The 20,752-nt window shown below is 38.5% G+C and overlaps 1 protein-coding gene across 1 annotated transcript in view; it reads right to left on the bottom strand.

Moving 5' to 3' along the window:
- Positions 1-10,750: 10,750 nt before the first annotated feature.
- PKP2 (plakophilin 2) overlaps positions 10,751-20,752 on the bottom strand; it is a 66,423-nt gene continuing 56,421 nt past the window's right edge. Inside the window, exons 9-13 of the mRNA XM_083365163.1 lie at positions 20,552-20,725; positions 19,197-19,350; positions 16,470-16,659; positions 16,100-16,175; positions 10,751-13,761 (exon numbers count right to left, since the gene is read on the bottom strand). Coding sequence (XP_083221289.1) covers positions 13,693-13,761; positions 16,100-16,175; positions 16,470-16,659; positions 19,197-19,350; positions 20,552-20,725 — 663 coding nt within the window. The 3' untranslated portion in view covers positions 10,751-13,692. The remainder of the gene's footprint in view (positions 13,762-16,099; positions 16,176-16,469; positions 16,660-19,196; positions 19,351-20,551; positions 20,726-20,752) is intronic.

Genomic DNA, 20,752 nt, shown 5'->3' with positions numbered 1-20,752 from the left:
TAAAAAAAAAGTGAAAACAGGATACTGATTACATACATGGATATTAAGTGCAAATGCAATTAAAATATGTTTTGGTTAGAAAAGTTATCTAAAACTTGACATTATTGATATTAATGAGAAAAATGTAACAAAGATGTTGACATTAAATTGTATATTTATTAATAACTAAGAATTGTATTCGCCTAGTGTGGGAAAAGGGACGTGGTGGCTCAGTGGGTTAGGACGCTGAGCTTGTCGATCAGATGGTCGGCAGTTTGGCGGGTCAAATCCCGAGTGCCGCGTAACAGAGTGAGTGCCTGTTACTCGTCCCAGCTTCTGCCAACCTAGCAGTTCGAAAGCACGTAAAAATGCAAGTAGAAAAATAGGGACCACTACGGTGGGAAGGTAACAGCGTGCCGTGCACCTTTGGCATCTAGTCATGCTGGCCACATGACCATGGAGACATCTTCGGACAAGTTCTGGCTCTTCGGCTTTTAAACAGAGATGAGCACCGGCCCCTAGAGTTGGAAACGACTAGCATGCATGTGCGGGGGAACCTTTACCTTTACCTAGTGTGGGAAAACAGGTACTACTGGAAGAAAAAAAGAAACGTTTGATGGTGTAATGTTGGATCTAGACTGAAGAAGTTAATATAAACCACTGAATTACTAATGGACCCAGACAACACATTGTCTATTAAGTATTTGACTGTAAAACTAGAAAATTAATAAAATATTTATATATAAAAAAGAAAAGAAATGGAGTTGAATCAAAGAGGTCTCTACAATGAGAGAGGGTGTGCATGCCTGGTATGTTTACCAATGGTTAATCCAGCTATAGTTACACTAAACAGTAAACTAGCCATATTGGATAGGTTCACACCCTACCTCTGGTAGGTCAAACCTAGGTCAAATGCAACTGGTTAATGTGTGCCATGAAAACAGCAGAGTATGACAATGTAAGGTATAGAGACTGGCGCTCCTCATGTTGAAGCCAATTTTATTGTAAAAAGGAATACTCTTGTTTGTTTTCATTTTTAGTATGAAAGAAGTCAAGCAAGTTTGGATGGCTTTAGCAGCACCAGGCCCAGCCCTTGTTAAGGAGAACAGTTGCGGTGTTTCTCCAGCCTTGCTTCAGTCTAATATCAACTATCAGAACATAACTTGCTGGTCTTGTAATTGAGCAGATTTAACTGCTTCTCTGGATGTGCCATAACTCTCATTTGCCTACTTATGGCATTTAATTCCAAATTTGTGATTGATCTTCCTAACAATTACATTGTTTCTTGTTCTGTGAAAAACTGTGAACTATTTTGCCCTGATTTCCATATTACAGTTTTTCCGATAATTAAGAACAGTTACAACAAAAGTCTTTTTTTTCCAGGCTAAATATGCTCCATATCTCTAATTGTTCCTCAATTATTTTTCCTTCCAGGTTCCTTATCATCTTGGTTGGGTCTTCTGGTCACACTTGAGTTTGTCAATATCCTTCCTAAAATCAGGTGCATTACACTATATCCTAGGTCCCACTACCAGTACAGAGAGAAATATTGGCTTCCTTTGATCTTAATGTATTTCTGTTAATGCATCCTGGTTTGCATTTTCCTTTGCTTGCAGCTGAATTACCTACTTGGTTCATGTAACACGTGATCCACCAAGATACCCTGATTCCATCTACATGTATTGCTGCTCACTACAATTAAGTAATTCCTATCCAAATAGTAAATTCCAAGGTAAAATATTGTAGGAATCTTCATGAATGTTCCTAGGAAGTGAAATAGAAGTGTAGTAGCGCCCAAAGAGGTAGGAGATAAGCCATCAATAACTAGAGGTTTTAACCCCTTGCTTCCACAGATGTTCCCATATGGTGGGAACAAGAGGAATATCATCATGGTCCCATGAATGTCTCAATGCCAAATACGGATTTTAGTAAATATGATGGTGATGAAAAAATATCAATATTTTAAATTCCATATTGCATATACTAAGAGAGGAGTTGACATTCTAAGGACTAGATAAGGGTGTCTACTATCTAGCTAATGACAAGCTGGGATTTTCAAGTACATGACCTGGTTGATATATGTGAGATTTGAAGCAAACTGAAAGCTCATAGCTAATAATATATATATAATAATAATATAATAATTAATAATTAATAATTAATAAATAATAATAATAATAATAATAATAATAATAATAATAAGAAGAAGAAGAAGAAGAAGAAGAAGAAGAAGAAGAAGAAGAAGAAGAAGTAGTTGGAAGGGACCTTGGAGGTCATCTAGTCCAACCGCCTGCTCAGGCAGGAAACCCTATACCATTTCAGACAAATGGCTGTCCATTCTCTTCTTAAAAACTTCCAGTGTTGGAGCATTCACCACTTCTGGAGGCATGTTGTTCCACTGGTTAAGTGTTCTAACTGTCAGGAAGTTTCTCCTTAGTTCTAGGTTGCTTCTCTACTTGACTAGTTTCCATCCGTTGCTTCTTGTCCTGCTTTCAGGTGCTTTGGAGAATAGCTTGACTCCCTCTTCTTTGTGGCAGCCCCTGAGATATTGGAACACTGCTATCATGTCACCCCTTCTCTTTGTTAAACTACACATACCCAATTCCAGCAAATGTATTTATATGACTATGTGGGAAGTTCTAGAGAGTAAAAAAGATGACCTTGATGGAGATATTAAAGTTCTGTTACCAAAGCAATGATGGGTGAAATGTCTCTTAGATCTACAGCCAACAAATAATACGATGGAGAGAATCAGATTAGAGAGCCCAGATTACAGTTTTTCCTCTGATAAATCAGCCATAATGGGTCAGGAGGTTCTGAGTTATATTTGCAGTAGATTTGGAGGCATAATTTGGAGAAGGCTACAGTGGACGTTACCAGGCAAAACTAATTATTTGTTATCTAGGCTTCTGTGTCTAAGCCCTCCTATCTGCATGTTCCTTGGAATGTATAAAGATGTTTTTAATGTGTTAAGAACACTAATATAGTTTTCTTTGTACTGAAGCCACCACAACTTGCATGTATGCGATTATTACAAAATGTACTTAGGCCTCATTGTGGGCTAATTAAGGCTATAACCATTGCAAGTTTTCTTTCTAATCTTTTCTAATCACTCTTTTTTTAGGAGGCAAGCAATAAATTCAATAAACTGGGTTCAGAAGAAAAAGAATCTTGTACTGGAAGCCTTTGAGTAATACAATGTACCTTTATCAAGGTTGCCGTTTAATTTACAGTCTGTCACAAGTTTTATTTGCTCTTCTAAGGAAGTAATTTGTCAGTTCAAGTTTCAAAAAAAAAAATCCGGAATGCACATTGCTGAATTTTGCACAGTATAAAATTCTGTGGAAATGTTCTAAAATGGTTCTGTGTGAGAGAGATCACATGGAGATATGATGGTGTTTTCTTTGACTTCTGGTCATCTCACATATTGCTGTTTTTATTTATTTATTTGATTTTTATCCCACCATTATTACTTTTAAGGCAGCGAAGATACCTAATGCCTTATGAGCCATGGTGGCTAACTCTGCTCACTGCCAACAGTTTGATCCTGACCAGCCCAAGGTTGACTCAGCCTTTCATCTTTCCTAGGATGGAAAATGTTGACTTAGATTGTTGGGGGCAATATGCTGACTTTGTAAACCACTGTCAAGAACTATGAAGTGGTATATAAGTCTAAGTCAGGGGTGTCAAACTGCTGGCCCACCGGCTGGATGTGTCATCCCAAAACCACGCCCACCCCATTGCCGGCAACGGAGAAAAAGCTCCAATATTTTGTGTGACATCATATGATGTTGCGAGTTTGACATGTCTGGCCTAAGTGCTATTGCTATTGTTATTGCTAATTCTCCTTCTTCCTCCCCGTAATAACAAACCTGTGAGGTAAATTAGGCTGAGAGAGTTATTGGCCCAAAGTCACTCCGCTGGTTTTCATGCCAAAAGCAGGGCTAGAACTCATAGTTTCCTGATTTCTAAGCCAGCACCTTAACCACTATACCAAACTCCAGTTTAAACCTAATTGTTGACTGCAGGCCTCCAGTAGTAGCCATTATGACAACATGTCTAACATGGCATCATTGTAGAAATGATGCAAATTATCAATTTTTGGTAATGATGTCATGGCAAACTTGATGGCCCATGTAAGATATACAGTCTCTACAGAATACAGATCAAGACTATTTAAGACCCTAATTTAATAATTGAATATAGTATTTTTTTTTTAAAAAAATATTCTAATAAACACAATTAGTACTCCACTTTAAGGACATAACTTAAAATATCTGAGTTATTTATACAGTATTAGCAACAATGAATAAACAATGTTCTAGTTCATTATTTGAATGTACTTCTACTGATGCAAAAGAATTTAAACTTCTGTCTATTCTGTTACAAACTTCAACATATTTAGTTTGCGATTCAAAAAGGAAGGAAGTGGATAATCACTGAAACAAATAATGATTCAATAACTAATGAAACAGGAATATAAAGCTCTGAAAGCAGAACAGTTCAGCTTTTTCAGCTGATTTCAGGTTGCATAGGTTGTTGTTAAGTTATGCAATCTTTTAGGCTTAAACATTCAAAAAAATAGGAATTAGTGTTATATATTATCCTCCATCGTATCATGTGGTCTGGCCAGGAGAAAACTGTCTGGAGACTAGATACTTAAGATTATATAGCTATATAATGGTGAACCACAACCACCCATATGGAATTCCCTGTGGAATTAAGGTTAAAATTAATAATAAATTAGCAGAAGGTGTGAACCTAGCATACTTTTGTATTTAGTTTTTATTTCATTTCCTCCAAGAAGAACAATTAAGTCTTTTCTATTTTATTTTTTCCAACAAAGTAAACTGAATTCTGTGCAAGTATTTTGTTGAAACATAATGCAAAACAGCTGGGTTTAGTTTAAAACCCAGTTCCATTTCTTATTGTATGAATTTTAGCCAGCCATGTCACTGAAATCGCTTACATATAGGTTTACACAGGAAGAATCTTTTTTTGATCATCAAATCTGGATGAATTGGTCATTGCAGTTATACTTCTGAGCGCAAAGCCCATGAATAGACAGTGCAGAAAAGTGAGCTCATAACACAAAACTGCATTCCAATAAACAGACACTCAAGTGTTTTTCTAATAAATTCCCAGCTAGGATGAGCACAGATGTTGCTATATTCTCAGGACCTTGGGGAGGTTTTTATTATTCTAAACCTGAATTTAACTGAATTCATATGAGATTTATCTTTTCCTTACTGCTGAAGGAGACAGTTTGATTTGTCTTACCTCTTTGAAAAAAAAAAGCTCATATTTTTGCACTGAAGTATACCTATAAAACATGGTTTTACAAGCATCCAGTCTAATATATTTGTGGAAATTTGGCATTGATATATAGGTCTGTCTGGGCAGACAGTTTGCCTAAACAATGAAGAATATAGCAAAATTTGGAAGTGGTCCAGTATTCAAAAAGAGAAATAAGTGGATAAAACATGTTGCAAATCTTGGTTCATTGCACAGATTGCTGGCTCCTGTTATGCTGTACAGAGTGGCTCTGCCAACAATAGAATCAAGACAAAGCTTGTTCCCTTAAGCTGTTCAAAAGTCCAGTTTTGAACCACACCCTGTAGCAAAGCCTTTCTATTAACAATTCTTAACAGAACTGTGTAGTGCATGAACAGGTGTTGGGCTGAATTCTGAGCTGCCAGATAACCGCCTTGGCTGCTGATTTAAGCAAGTGTGATATAGATGCTATCTGAAATTTGTTCTCTTCCAAACCCGAAGTGGAGATTGCTACATTCAGCCTTACACCCTCTTTACATTGGTGAACAGAAGTAACTGAGAAGTTGTAAACTGTGTGGACAATGGGCTATGTGAGGTGATCCAAATTAACCATTAATCAAGTCTCACTCCTTCCAGAAACAAATTTACTTACTAGTTATAAGTTGTGGCTATTCTCTAATGTAAGCTTATTATGGGTGGAAATGTTAAAATTATATCTGCAACCCAGTTTTTCCCCTATATAACTTCTAGCATTAAATGCAGCTATGAAAACTGGCAGTTGCATGAACAGGGAGCAATATTTGCCAATAAGCTGCCTGCTATTTTACATGTCTGACTCCTGTAGATATTGAGGTTGGAAAACCTTGAGGACTGATCTCATTTACATGAACTATGATAATCACAGTGTTGAAACTTGTGACTGCTGAAGAATACAAGTCCAATTGGCATTTTCATACTATCCCAATTTCTATTTCCCAGGTCTTCAGAAACTGAGTCATTAAGCCTTCCTTTTCTCTTGAAAGAATTGCTTGCACATCTGGAGTCCTGATGGTGTGTGAAATTTCCAGTTTCTGGAAATGCGGAACTAAACTGCTTATTAATGCTACAGAACTTCAGTAATTTTTTTTAAGACACTGTTTCTGCTATATCAAATACACCCTCACTGAATCAAGATGTATTTGGACCAGCAGCCAACACAGATGACATAGGATCATGACAGTGAAGATCTGATTTTAAGTCATGCAAGGACTCCCATGAAGAAGTTTGTCAAAAGCAGATCATGGCAGACAAATCTTATTTCATTCTTTGACCAGGTGATAAAATTGGTGGACCAGAGGAATGCTGTGGATATAATTTACTTGGACTTCAGTAAGGCATTTGATAAAGTAGATCACAACCTACTACTTGATAAGATAGAAAAATGTGGGTTAGACAGCATCACCACCAGAAGGATTCGTAGCTGGCTGACTGGCCATACTCAGCATGTGGTCCTCAATGGAACTGCATCTACATGGAGGGAAGTCTGTAGTGGGGTGCCCCAGGGCTCTGTTCTGGGCCCAGTGCTCTTCAACATCTTTATCAACGATTTGGACAAGGGGATAGATGGGGAACTCATCAAATTTGCAGACAATACCAAGCCTGCAGGAATAGCCAACACTCCAGAAGATTAAGATACAGAAGGATCTGGACAGACTTGAACACTGGGCGCTATCTAACAAAATGAAATTCAATGGTGAAAAAAGTAAGGTTCTACATTTAGGCAAGAAAAACCAAATGTACAGGTATAGTATAGGTGGTACCTTGCTCAATAGTAGTAACTGTGAGAGGGATCTTGGAATCCTAGTGGACAATCACTTAAATATGAGCCAGCAGTGTGCTGCAGCTGCCAAAAAAGCCAACACAGTGCTAGGCTGCATTAACAGAGGGATAGAATCAAGATCACATGAAGTATTAATACCACTTTACAATGCCTTGGTAAGGCCACACTTGGAATACTGCATCCAATTTTGGTCACCATGATGTAAAAAGGATGTTGAGACTTGAGAAAGAGTACAGAGAAGAGCAACAAAGATGATCAGGGGACTGGAGGCTAAAACATAAGGAATGGTTGCTGGAATTGGGTATGTCTAGTTTAATGAAAAGAAGGATGAGGGGTGACATGATAGCAGTGTTCCAATATCTCAGGGTTTGCCACGAAGAAGAGGGAGTCGAGCTATTCTCCAAAGTGCCTGAAGGCAGGACAAGAAGCAACAGATAGAAACTAGTCAAGGAGAGAAGCAACTTAGAACTAAGGAGAAACTTCCTGACAGTTAAAACAATTAACCAGTGGAACAACATGCCTCCAGAAATGGTGAATGCTCCAACACTGGAAATTTTTAAGAGACTGGACAGCCATTTGTCCGAAATGGTATAGGGTTTCCTGCCTGAGCAGGGGGTTGGACTAGATGACCTCCAAGGTCCCTTCCAACTTTATTATTAAGTGTTCAGATACATACATGGCATTTCAGCAACCCAAGTTGATACATTTTGCTCCTCTCCCAAGATAATATCAGCTATAAAGAAGCCATTAAAAAGTTGGAGAGAATGGAAAGGTGAGGAAAGGTATCCAGGCTGAAGTAAAAGTTTAGTTATACTGACCAAATAATAGTTAACCCATGTTTGCAGTGGCCCAATAAGTCTTCCTAGACTCCAACATTTTCCCTTCATTACGATGGATTTAAAGATCGTGTTTCCTCCAGAAACTCTGTTACTTATTGAAAGTTTGCATCTGTTCAAATCCTTTGGAGTCGAATGATGACAACAACATGTCATACCTATGGGGATTCTCAATCATCCAGGTCATGGTTGTCCCAAAGGTGCTTTTCCAAAAGGCAACTGGACTTTCTTGGTTTTTTTCCTTGAAAACATTTAGCTTCTCATCCACAAAGCTTCTTAAGTTCTGTCATTTTTAACTGTAGTTCTTTACAGCTATCGGTTGCATGACAATTATATTACAGGTGAGTTGATAAAATAGCTTTTGCTATAATCCTTTAGTTTACTTTGAATATTCAGCTTGAGTTGAACAACATGTTGAGTGATGTTAGGACCTGCTGTTTGACTTCCCCAGTTTTAATTGGCTGCTAGTTGAGAATTTGAACATGGTTTATGTGCATAGGGTGCTGCCTTATCCTGGATTCAGCACTGTGCTAACTCATAATTGGTATAATCTTGTTGAATACAACATACTAAGCCAAAACTTAAGGTAGAGACACTAATTGGCGGCTGAAATGACTGGGAGAACTTGGCTGAAATTGTTGGCTGTACGAATATGCCTCAACTGGGAGATTGTTCCTAGCTGCAGCAGTAGAACAAAGGAAGCTCACATATCAATACATTTAAATTATGTTTTTTAAAAAAATCTTCCCCTGCACCTGTGAATATAATTATATCAGGTTAAAGCTTTGTCTGGCTTGGATTCAAAAGTGAAAGTAGAGCCATAGAAAATAAATCATCTACGAGTGTGGGCAGATTAAAGTCATTGTCGTCATTTCCAGGACTGGTAAAACCAGTTGGTTTGTTTCCGTAGGGTATACAGAAATAAAAGAATATTCTAGGTATTGAGAGCATGACTTTTCCCTAAGAGTAAAACCAGACTCATCAGGATTACCAGGCCAGGACTGCAAAAAATCCAGAAACGATGACATCACAGCAAAGAGTTTTCTAATATTCTCTGCTGCCGAGTAGCGACAATCCAGATTTTTAAAGCCAGAATGTGATAGAACTAGTAATGGCCTCAAGGACTTCAGTCCTGATGGACTATCTTCTAATCAGTCCAAGGCTCACCAGTCTTTGAAGAAAGGCCAGATTCTTGTCATCTCCTCTTCTATGCAAGGCTTAATAAGGCAGAATATCCATGGACTCTCCTGGAGCCTGAGGGCTGCACCAAAGAACTAATGTATGCCACTGATTATTTACAGCTCCTCAAGATTGTTCTCCCTTTGGCCCTTTTCACAAAACCCACTGTGACTGTCCTATTTTGGTCAGATCCTCTCTGTGCCCCATACTTGTACATTGTTCCGGTTACCACTCTCCTCTTCCTGGTTTTGCAAAAGCTGGCCCCCGGGTCTCTCCTTGCCTTTCTACTTTCCAATCCCTTCTGATCCTTTTATCGTGAAGCTGCTGCAGATACTGCTGTTGAAAAGTGGCACGTTCAGTTTCTGGCATGTGGAAATTCAAGAAAAATCTGTGTTTGTGGGGACTACATGACTTAAAAAGACTAGTAATTCACACGTACTTTTTGCTCAGGAAAACAACCTGTGAACCCATTCATTTTCTCCTTGCCCTTGTTTATTTTTAACACAGGATACTGGACCTTCTACAGGTGGTTTTCAAATTACAACAGTTCATTTAGTGAACTGAGGTAGGCAACCTTGGCTCTTTTATGACTCGTGGACTTCAACTCCCAGAATTCCTGAGCTGGCTGGCTCAGGAATTCTGGGAGTTGAAGTCCATGAGTCATGAAAGAGCCAAGGTTGCCTACCCGATTTAGTGAATGTTCAAAGTTACAACGGAACTGAAAAAAGTGTCTTGCAACCAATGCAGCATCCCCCATGGTCATTTGTTTTACATTCAGATGCTTGACAACAGGTTCATACTTATGACGGTTGCAGTGTCCCAGGGTCACGTGATTCCCTTTTGCGACCTTCTGACAAGCAAAGTCAATGGGGAAGCCAGATTCACTTAACAACCATGTTACTAATTGAACAACTGCAGGGATTCACTGGGTCCTATGAGAGAAGGGCGGTATAGTAATGAATAAATGAATAAATAAATGTGGCAAGAAAAGTCATAAAATGGGGAAAACTCACCTAACAAATGCTTCATTTAGCAATAGAAATTTTGGGCTCCATTATGGTCGTAAGTCGAGGACTACCTGTACAAGATTGAAAACATTTCTCCATCTTGTAAGTATGATCAGTTGGTTTTATAGCATGGTCCGTTTAATTACTCTGTAATAACTTCTCTTTCTTTAAAAAAATCAAGTCATTTGTTCTTTAGGTTAAAGACACATTTGGAAACAGATCCTATACATTTCTAGGTCAGATTAAATAGTTCGTTAGAAAGCTCTCTGTTTCTAATTAGGGGTCTATATGAATAAGGAAAGAAGGGATGTGGTGGCTCAGTGGGTTAGGACGCTGAGCTTGTCGATCAGAAGGTCGGCAGTTTGGCGGGTCGAATCCCGAGTGCCGCGTAACAGAGTGAGCGCCTGTTACTCGTCCCAGCTTCTGCCAACCTAGCAGTTCGAAAGCACGTAATAATGCAAGTAGAAAAATAGGGACCACTACGGTGGGAAGGTAACAGCGTTCCGTGCGCCTTTGGTGTCTACTCATGCCGGCCACATGAACATGGAGCCGTCCTCAGACAAGCGCTGGCTCTTCCGCTTTGAAACGGAGATGAGCACCGGCCCCTAGAGTTGGAAACAACTAGCACACATGTGCGGGGGAACCTTTACCTTTACCTATGAATAAGGAGAAGCACTTGTTGATCTTTCAGTTTGTAAAACCACAATTCACATTTAATATGTTCTGACATGAAGGTGCAGATTGAAGCCATATGTCTTCAAGCTCACATCCCTTGGGAGATTTTGCTAGAGAACCTGACAAGGGAATTCTTCCTCAGAATGTTAACCAAGCAACCAAGTCTCTAATAGGTATCCAAGAATCATTAAGCATTCTAATACAATCCCTTTATATGATCCTTTTATTAGTAGTAGAGAATGAATGAGAAGCAAGTGCCCTGCAAAGAAAAGTACTAGCTTCTAACTTAATCTGCATTTCTAGCAAGGCCTGAGCATGCCCTGCCCTTCTCAACTAGAGTTATTTACTTAGTGATTACAGGGTCATAAATCCAACAGCAAAGGAATAATTATGAACACAGTTAAGCTTAAAGAGGAACAGAGTTTCTAGTAGTATCTGAAAACTGTGGGGCAAAGCAGGATTTTAATTTGAGCCAAGCTTCACAATAACAGCTACAATTTGGGTTTAAATACATTACAGACCTAGAGATTCCAGAAACAAACAAAACAACACAGCCGGTTCCATATTGGATGGAAAACTATAATAAACCAAGTCTGAAAGCTAAAACCAATAGCTTCCCCCCCTCCATCCTGTCCTATCATCTCAATCAATAGCAAACCTCTTCTGGAATATGGTCAGGAAAACTGCTCATCTTCTTCCAGGTCATCTTTAGAAAATTGGGCAGACATCAAAAATGTATTCCACCATCAGTCTGCACTTAGCTGGGATCTTGAATATTGCTGGGCTACAAATCCTATCATTCTCAATCAGTCCAAATAGAGGGATGGGAGCTGGCAGCAGCATTATCTGGAACCATATGAGCAAAAGCTTCCAAAAGTACAATATCCATATTAAAATTAATTATTTTTCAAAGAATAGGCTAACCTGGCAGCAAGCTCCCTTTTGCGGGCAAAAATGATTTCTTGTATGTGGAATAAGATTACATAACTTTATTTTTATGATTGCATGTGGAATCGTTCTGTATTTTTTAACTACACACCTAAATCTACAATGCAGGAATAATACAAGGTTGTTTTGGAACACCAGGCAGAAATTTAACCTAAACAACCCAAGTTTATTTTTCAGAAAAGCTTCCCTCTCAAGTATCTGTGTGTTGTTTTTGGTTACTAGGTCCATCTAGATCTGATGCTAAATTAACGTCTCTGCAGACGCTAAAGTAAAAAAAAAAACCTGAAAGAATTGGCAGCTGGAAAGTTTGAATGGATTTGACACATCCTCTCTGCCTTTCACAAGCAGAGTGTGTTGAGCATTGCAACAATAAATAGAATTTCACAGTAACACCAAGAAGGTCACACCCTTTGGTGAGTCTCTTAGCTTCTCCTAGAAAGAATGCATTGTTGAGATGGGTGTGGGAAGGCTAAATAAATATCTCCCATGCACGTATTCCTTAAAACGATTGTAGATTCATTTCAGTGGAAAGAGGGACAGATCCCTTTTCTTACCAGCCACATGAAGCAAGTTGCCCTAAATTGTTCAGAGAGTGAGCAGCATGCACAGGGTCTAAATACAATTTAAACAATAAACAAGGGCATTTTATGAATGTCTGAGTAATAAAAATAATTGAGCCATTCTTAACAAGTGCTGCTATTCAGCCCTCTGTCAGGATTATCGCTGGAGTCTCAGCTTTCCTTTTACAGGCAGCACAGACCTACCTGATCTTCTCATGCCCACATTATCTCTTCATGGGTCTGAACTTGTAAATGGAGCAGAGCTTTGCCTGCTGCTTTGGCGAAAGAGGAACTGGCCAACACAGTCCAGCTCACAAGTATTTAGGATACCTAAGGGAGGACCAGTCCTAAATTGAGTACATGCAATGCTATTTCCAGAGTCAATAGTTGTCAGGTAGGAGTTACGTGTACCATGACAGTAGTTTATTTATTTTCATATTTTATTTATTAAATTTCTACACCACCCTTCTCACCTAAGTGACATAATTGTGCAAATGATGCTAATTATGCAATATGCATTAACTGCATCTTTTGCATGATGACAGCAGAACAAATGCGCTCTCTCTCTCTCTCTCTCTCTCTCTCTCTCTCTCTCACACACACACACACACACACACACACACAAACACACAGCAGATACCCATTCCTGATGGATGTTAAAGTTAAAAGCATGAGAAACATTGCATTATTCTGGTCAAAGCGATCATAAAACAGACCACACTGCAAGTAGTAACTTGGCATTGTTTGAGCAAATTTTACATAACAAAATTTTGAAAAGTCTCAAGCACTGGTAAACTCAGGGTGCGGGTATAAGGAATTTTAAAAATAACTTCAACAATACTTCAGTTAAAAAAAACAGCAACCATACATGCACGAAGAGGATTATACTGAAAAATTACAACCTAGGAAAATATTACTCAAAAGCAGTTTATACAAAAGTCTGTATATTCAGAAAATGTCTGCAGATAAGAGGCAGTTTTGCATGAAGCACTCACTCACTATAATAAGTTTAGCAAAAAAAAACCTAACACAAAACTTCAGCAAGAATTCCCATATCTCATCTCCTTTGGTTATTACTTTCCCATGATATAATATGAAGACATTGATATGGACAATTGCCCTCAAACTGACCTAGTATAATATGTGCAGTGGTTGCCAGTTTCAGGCTTGATATTAAAATTATTTGCTAGGCTTCAGCTTGGATTTCATTACGTTTATAGATGAGTCTTGATTTTAAGAGGAACAATAAGCAAGGCTATAGTGGCAGATAATATGGGGATCAGCACTTTATTCCAGACACCCGTTGTAAATAACAAAACACTCTTTCACTCTTTCCCGGTTCTTGGTACTGAATGAACAATGTTAATACGTCTGTATTGTTTTTCCATACAGATCTTTAAGACCTTTCCAGGTTTTCAGTCTTTCAGTGAATTATAGGCTCTTAATGTTCGATTGTTGATGAAATCCGTTTTCTTATATCCAGCCTTTAAAGTAAAAACAAAAAAAAAAGGAAATGGAACATAGTTAACTACAATTCCAGAAAAATGGAGGTAAATTCTCAGTGGATACACAAAGGTAAATTATCAAACATATATTAGGAATGAGATGCATATTCCACTGAAGCTACTTTGGGAGTCTAGAAAGGATATCAATTCATTTTTTCTAAGATTGGTTTGAGATTGGTTTAACTGATTTAAATTAGCGTGGATCTGAATGATACTTAAATTAGTTTGGGACACAGGAAGATGTAGACCAACTATATCTATTGGCCTCTGTTTGTTGGTCATGCTGCCTAGGAATTTGGAGACCTGCACTCACAACACTTCTGGGAATACCATATATGAGACAACTAGCCTACATTATTATCATGATCATAAACAAATATATAAAAATATGTATTTGTCAGGATTGTGATGGGGTAGTGAGCAATGCATTATGATCCCTATGAAAACAACCTTCTGTAGTATTACATAAAAAAGTAAACATAGAAGTTAATCATGAAATTAAAATTTTATTTAATTTGACAGTGACTGATGGTATATATTGTATTTACATATATGGAAAACTTCCATTAATTTAAATGGGCTTGTTGCCCTTTACAGAAACAAACTGAATGTTGCAATTTAAAGCAGGAACCTACAACTTCCGTTGGGCCAAACGCCACAATTATTTTTTTGACTGGTACGGTGGAGGCTCTGTTCTAAAATTTGTCCAGGACAAATCAAAAATCTCCTTTTCGGTTTCACACTTAATTGAAATGAAGCATATTTGATAGGATTGCTTCTCTGTCATGTATTTAATGGTTTTCTTTTTTTCTTTTTGGTCACATTACGGATGACACTTTGATCATTCCTGTTTTTGGGACTGACCCTAAGACGTTTACATCTGAGTGCAGCCTTGGGAATTCAACTTGTGGCCCTCAAATTTGAAGGTGGGGTATTTGAGAAGCCTAACATGGAAAGGAATATTTTCTTGTTCATCGGTCAGCCTGAAATCTTTCAACCACTTGTAAGTCTTTGGGGGAGGTGTTAGTTGTATTGTCTCTAGGAGACTTTCCCATTGTTTGAAAAAAATAAAAAGGGTTAAGGGGAGAAACAGGTGTTACTTGTCTGAAAGAATGCAGAAGCAGAAAGTGTTAGTCTAGCCAAAAAAATGTTTTTACATATTCTATTCACAAAAGCGCATTCTATGATAGGGTGTAGTACTATGGCAAACAAACCTAACAAAAGTACATGAAATCCATTTCCATCTTAATTAACAACTCCAAATCTCTAATAGAGTTAATTAGGGCTCAGTCTTTTTTTTTATTAAAGAGTTTTACAAAAACAAAATTTTACAATATATCCCCAAATCCCTCCCACCCCAAACCCACCCACTTCCCCCCCCACTTCCCAGAGCTAAATACAGGATTATAGTTACAATAATCATATTCTAAATAAAAATTATGCATAATACACAATTAACCAAATTCATAATGTGCTTTAACTCCCCTTTAACATAACTACAAACAACGTACCAATAACAATATCCCACTAAAATCTACTCATAAGCTAAATGGAACTTTTTAGTCCCATATTTGTTCTGAATATAATTTATCCATCTCCTCCAAACTGAAATATATCTTTCCTGTGAATGATCTTTCAAATAAGCAGAAATCTTAGACATTTCTGCAAGATTCGAAACTTTAAACACCCATTCTTCTATAGTGGGCAAACTATCCTTCTTCCAATATTGTCCCACCAGTAACCGTGCTGCTGTTATCATGTTCAACATCAAGTTAGTTTCTTTAACATCACAATCTACAACAATACCCAATAAAAACAATTGTGGAGAAAACTTTATCTTTCTCTTAAAAATCTTTTGAATGTTCCACCAAATTTTGATCCAAAAAGCTTTTATATTTCTACAAGTCCATCACATGTGAAAATAGGTAGCTTCTAAACTACCACATCTCCAACATTTAGACTGTAAATTAGGATACATGTAGGACAACTTCTTGGGATCCAGATGCCATCTATAAAACATTTTATAAAAATTTTCTCTTAAATTTTGAGCCTGAGTAAATTTAACATTTCTGTTAGTCTGCTCAGTCTTAAAATATTTCTAATAAGAAAAAATAAATTAAAGTATGACATTCATTTAAAAACCAAGAAAACTGACACCAAGGAGGAAAAACAAAAGGAAACGTTGCATGGTCGTTTTTAGACTGAAAAAAAGTTTGGTTGAGTTGGTCAGAATGTGGATTTTTAACAGGGACCCGGAAAAATAACCCAAGGTTTGTAAACTGCTTTCAAAAAATTCCCATCTTGTCTGCTAGCTTACCTTTTTGTAAGCACCATGGAGATCAGCATGAGACCACATGGAATACAAGAGAATCGAGGCAGCTCTACCACTTTTGCTGAGAACAACAGTAATAAAAACAACTTTTAAAGCAATGCAGCACTGTATCAGCATGAATTTGAAAAGAACAACATTTTTCACAGAATCTCAATTTAAAAGAAACCTAGTAGGGAAATAATAAAAGGACCAAGGAAAAGGACAGGCAGAAGAGATCAGAGGCCATGAAAAAATATATTTTCAGACTCCCTTTAAACATGTTTTAAAAATCAAGAACAGAAAAATTCTCTCCTTCATGCAACTTTTTGCTGCAAATTTAGTATTACAGATACTCATTTTAGGAATGGATGCTTACCTGTCACTTGTGCTGATATCCATAACCTTTGAAATGCCATCATTATTCAAGAGAAGCCGAGCATTTGAGGAACTGTTTTGAGTCAGGTTGTACAAAGCATAGCAAACAGAAGCCGTGGTCTCATTGTCCACATCGGATGTTGGGGCATAATTTGGCAGTACAGCAATCAATTCTGGTAATAGTTCTCTGGCTGAAAAATAACCAAGATGTGCCCTTGTTCTAAAGTTTAAACATACCTATCACATGTTCTTTGAAATATGCTGTATCTAACTAAATGGTACACTATTTAGTTCTAATGAAAATTTCCCATTTTCCCATTTACTTCATGAAAATGTTGGGATTTATGCCACTGCTATTTCCATTGCAGTAGATCCAGAACTCATCTTTCTCAACTACTTGGATTGGAAGACATAACTCCTGGAGTCCACCAAATGTAATTAATGAATTTAAAGATACTTCCACAATAAAATTTCACTGTAAATTTACTTCTCTTGATGATTTCATAGAAATAAAATGTCTATGGCCTCTGTTAAATTCCCATCATTTATATCAACCAAATCTACTGGAACCTTGGTTGCTACTTCAACGAAGTTGCAAATGGATGCCCCCTTCACCTCTGCAGTATCAAGTTAAGAATTTCTTGCTTTAGCTTCTCCCATACTTCATACCACCCTTGGACGTTTCTCTGCACTAAGAGGGGAAATGCAACTGACTTGAGTTTAGTTTTCCTCTCATAGCATAATGTTGAGTTTATATATATGAGAATTTATTATTCTGTGGCTACAGAAGAGAGTTGCTTGGATCTGTGTCTTTCTCCTGATGTTCAAACCCTTTGTGTAAGGGAGAGATTAAGATCATGCTCATTTATTATGTAGACCAGCACAATGTTCTAACATGTTTGTAGGCTTAACATAGAGAAGCTTAATACTGTACTCAGAAATCAAAGCATCTAGGCAATGTATGCCTTTTAAAACCATGATGTACAGATAAACCACTGCTCAAGGCACATACTTCTAAATAACTATATGCACCCATCTGATTAATGCGATCTATGTTCCTGAACTTTATGCAGAATATACAGATACATTTTGTACATGGTAAGCCGCACATTGCCATCTGTAATAAAGTTAATGTCCTGACCCCATCGGAGCCCAGTTTGGAGGAGGAGAAGTTGAAACCGGGACTATCTGCACATCTCCCTGGGGATGTTTGGAGAGACCAGGGGCTGAGGACTATGCTGTCCCAGGCCCCTCAAGCATTGGGGGAGATTGTTGACTAGATGGAGAGCTGCCTGCCCTCAGAGAGACAGGGGAGGATCAGTTGCTGACAGGCGGTGGTGCTGTTCAGCAGCAAATCCCCTCTGATGTGGAACAGATGCCTGCCCCTCTCGAGCATGGAGAGCCGAGTGTAGGTAAGCTCCGAGAAGGGTGCAAGGCTACCTTGCCCTACCCCTCCTCACAAGGAACCTGGAGTGGATTGACTTAAGGAGAAACAGTGGGGTTTTAGTCTTTGCCAGGAATAATTGCTTGTTTTGGCTTACACTCACCTGGCTTTGCCTCGTGCCTTTTGCCTTGCCTTGAGGACTGTTTTCACCTTTTGCTTTGCCTAGCCTTGAGGACTGCCTTCTGCTTTTTGTCTTGTACCTTGTCCTTCTTGCCTTGAGGACTGCTTTTTGCCCTTTGCTTTGCTTTGCCTCAAGAAGTGCCTTTTGCCTTGTACCTTGTGTCTTTGCCCCAAGGACTGCCATTTGTCTTGTGCCTTGACCTTGCCTTGTGGACTACAGCTTGCCTCGTGGACTTGCTTAGCTGGGTGGACTGGACTTGGGACCTTGGACCTTGCCCGAGTGTGCTCCTATCCTATGGACTTTCTTTGTAATATATGGGCTGTTGTTTGGGGGACTGAGGATGGCTGCCTGCAGGGTAGTGTGGGGTGGAACATCTACTTATAGTAATAAAGGATTCTCTAGAGGCCCGGCTCATAACAGTTAAATTGGTATGAACACTAAGTTACCTTGACCACCTGGGTCATAACAGTTAAATTGGTATGAACACTAAGCAGTGATAGAGAAGGCATGTCATTGGATAATAGCATTGGCCAATCTTCCATAATCTGAAGCTCTCCAAATTTTGTGTTGTTGTTATTTGCGAAGTCGTGTCCTACCCATCATGACCCCATGGACAATGTTCCTCCAGGCCTTCCTGTCCTCTACCACCTTCTGGAGTCCATTTAAGCTCACGCCTATTGCTTCAGTGTCTCCATCCAGCCACCTCATTCTCTCTCGTCCCCTTCTTCTATTGCCCTCAATCTTTCCCAGCATTAGGCTCTTCTCCAGTGAGTCCTTCCTTCTCATTAGGTGGCCAAAGTATTTGAGTTTCAACTTCAGGATCTGGCTTTCTAAAGAGCAGTCAGGGGTTGCATATTTTCTGCGATTTAGACCCTCAACACATTTGGAGATTCACAATTTGCCAAAAACTACCACCACCTCCATACCTTTCCAACTCTGATTCCCAAACAACTGAAAAGTGTCTTGTGGCTAGCAATTGCAGCCATTACACCTCAAATGCATCACCTCAAAAAAATTAAATTGGATGCAATTCACAGTCAGCCTTGATAGCTTATTGAAGAAACAATGGTACTGTTCTGCTACAAGTCTAGTTCAACATCATTAACATCCTATCATGCAATTAAAACCCATGCAAATAGTGTTCATTAGGGGTATGTATTTACCTATTTCATTTTGCAGCAAGGTGTTACGAGACAAGTTCCTGAGTAAGGAGACTGCTGTTTTCCTAACGCTTAAGTTGCTCACGTGTAGCATGCTTCGAATATTTGGGAGGCCACTGGCCTTCTTGATAATGATATGAGCCACCCCAAATGGCATCTGTCAGGAAACACATACAGCTTTCAGACTTAGGGAATTCACCACTCCATATCATAGCATTGTATACAGTGCATAATTTTCTTCCAGAAAGAGGATTATTATTATCGTCAGTCCCTGAATAAAGGCATTTCAAGTATGAAGAAAACATCCCCACCTCCGAAGAAGAATTCTGTGTCTGGAACTCGAGGTTTCCTTGGGAAGGAAAGGATGCTAGGAGAACAGATCTAGAAATGTCCTTGAAGCCTTTAACCCAGACTTGGAACTGCACAGGAATTTACTTAAAAGTGTTTTGTTTTTAAAGGGAAATGATGTGCAAAAAAAAAAAAAGAAAAAAGAAAAGCACCCAGCAAGCAACACCCCAATTATACAAAGTGCTTTTCCAGGTGGATGATGCTTTGTCAATTTATTCTTTTTCAAAAAAAATAGTGTTGTTGGTATTGATAGAAATGTCTTGACTACAGACACAAGTTGAAGCATCACAAGCTTCTGTTACTACCGAAAGATACCGAAGGCCATACTCAAATTACAGAAATATGGTGAAAGAAGAATAAGTGAGACCCAACTTGGTATAGCAGATTTGGTGCTGGTGGACCTTCCTAGGATATCCTGTTAACTTCACTTAGTTGCAAACGCTTCGCTTCTTCACTTTATCTTCCTTTTGCAAGGTTAGCCTGTTGGTCATTTGACTTCCTCGTCTCACTGTGCTAATCATTCTCAGCTCTCTTGGGCCATCTACAATTCCATGTTTTCCGGATAAAATGGTTTCTATCTTTTCTTTTCCCATCCTCCTTGTCTAGGAGCAACTCAAAATGAAATAAATCATTCACCTTTGTTACAAAGGTAGGCATCAATGCTCCCTAGATATTCTTAAGAATTAAAAGACAAACAGCAACTTGAGACCAGCCCTTCCTTTGTAGTCTCCTCTAGATATTTGACACCTCCCAAATATTAAAATAAAATGAGACTAGGTACCAGCAGGGAAATTTGTAAATGTTCACTGACTAGTCTTATCCAGGCCTTTATTGTTGACTAGATTGTTGTACTGGTTTAATCATTCTGTTCTATTTCTGTTCTATTTCCTGTGGCTCCATTATATGTTTTTTCTCTCTCTTTCTGTGCTGTTCTGAGTTTATCCAAGAGAAACAATAGTAAAACAACAGCAATAATATCAGCTACATCCATTTCCTTCTCAGATACTTACTGGTCCACTGCCGGCAGTGAGGTTCTGCAGAGCCCCCAGAGATGCTTCTTGAGTGAAGTTTCTAGTGCTTTCTGCTATTAGGGACAAATATATCCTGATCAGTGTGGAATGCCAGAGCTTTTCAATGCCTCTGGGATTACTCTTTTCTTCTGGAAGAGGCAAATCTTGTTGCTTCTAAAAAGGCAAACAGATTAACATTTC

This window comes from Vipera ursinii (genome assembly GCF_947247035.1).
Source record: "Vipera ursinii genome assembly, chromosome: 6".
In the NCBI taxonomy this organism is placed as follows: domain Eukaryota; kingdom Metazoa; phylum Chordata; class Lepidosauria; order Squamata; family Viperidae; genus Vipera; species Vipera ursinii.
The sequence above is the reverse complement of the archived record's forward strand: the minus strand, read 5'-3'. Positions and strand labels throughout refer to the sequence as shown.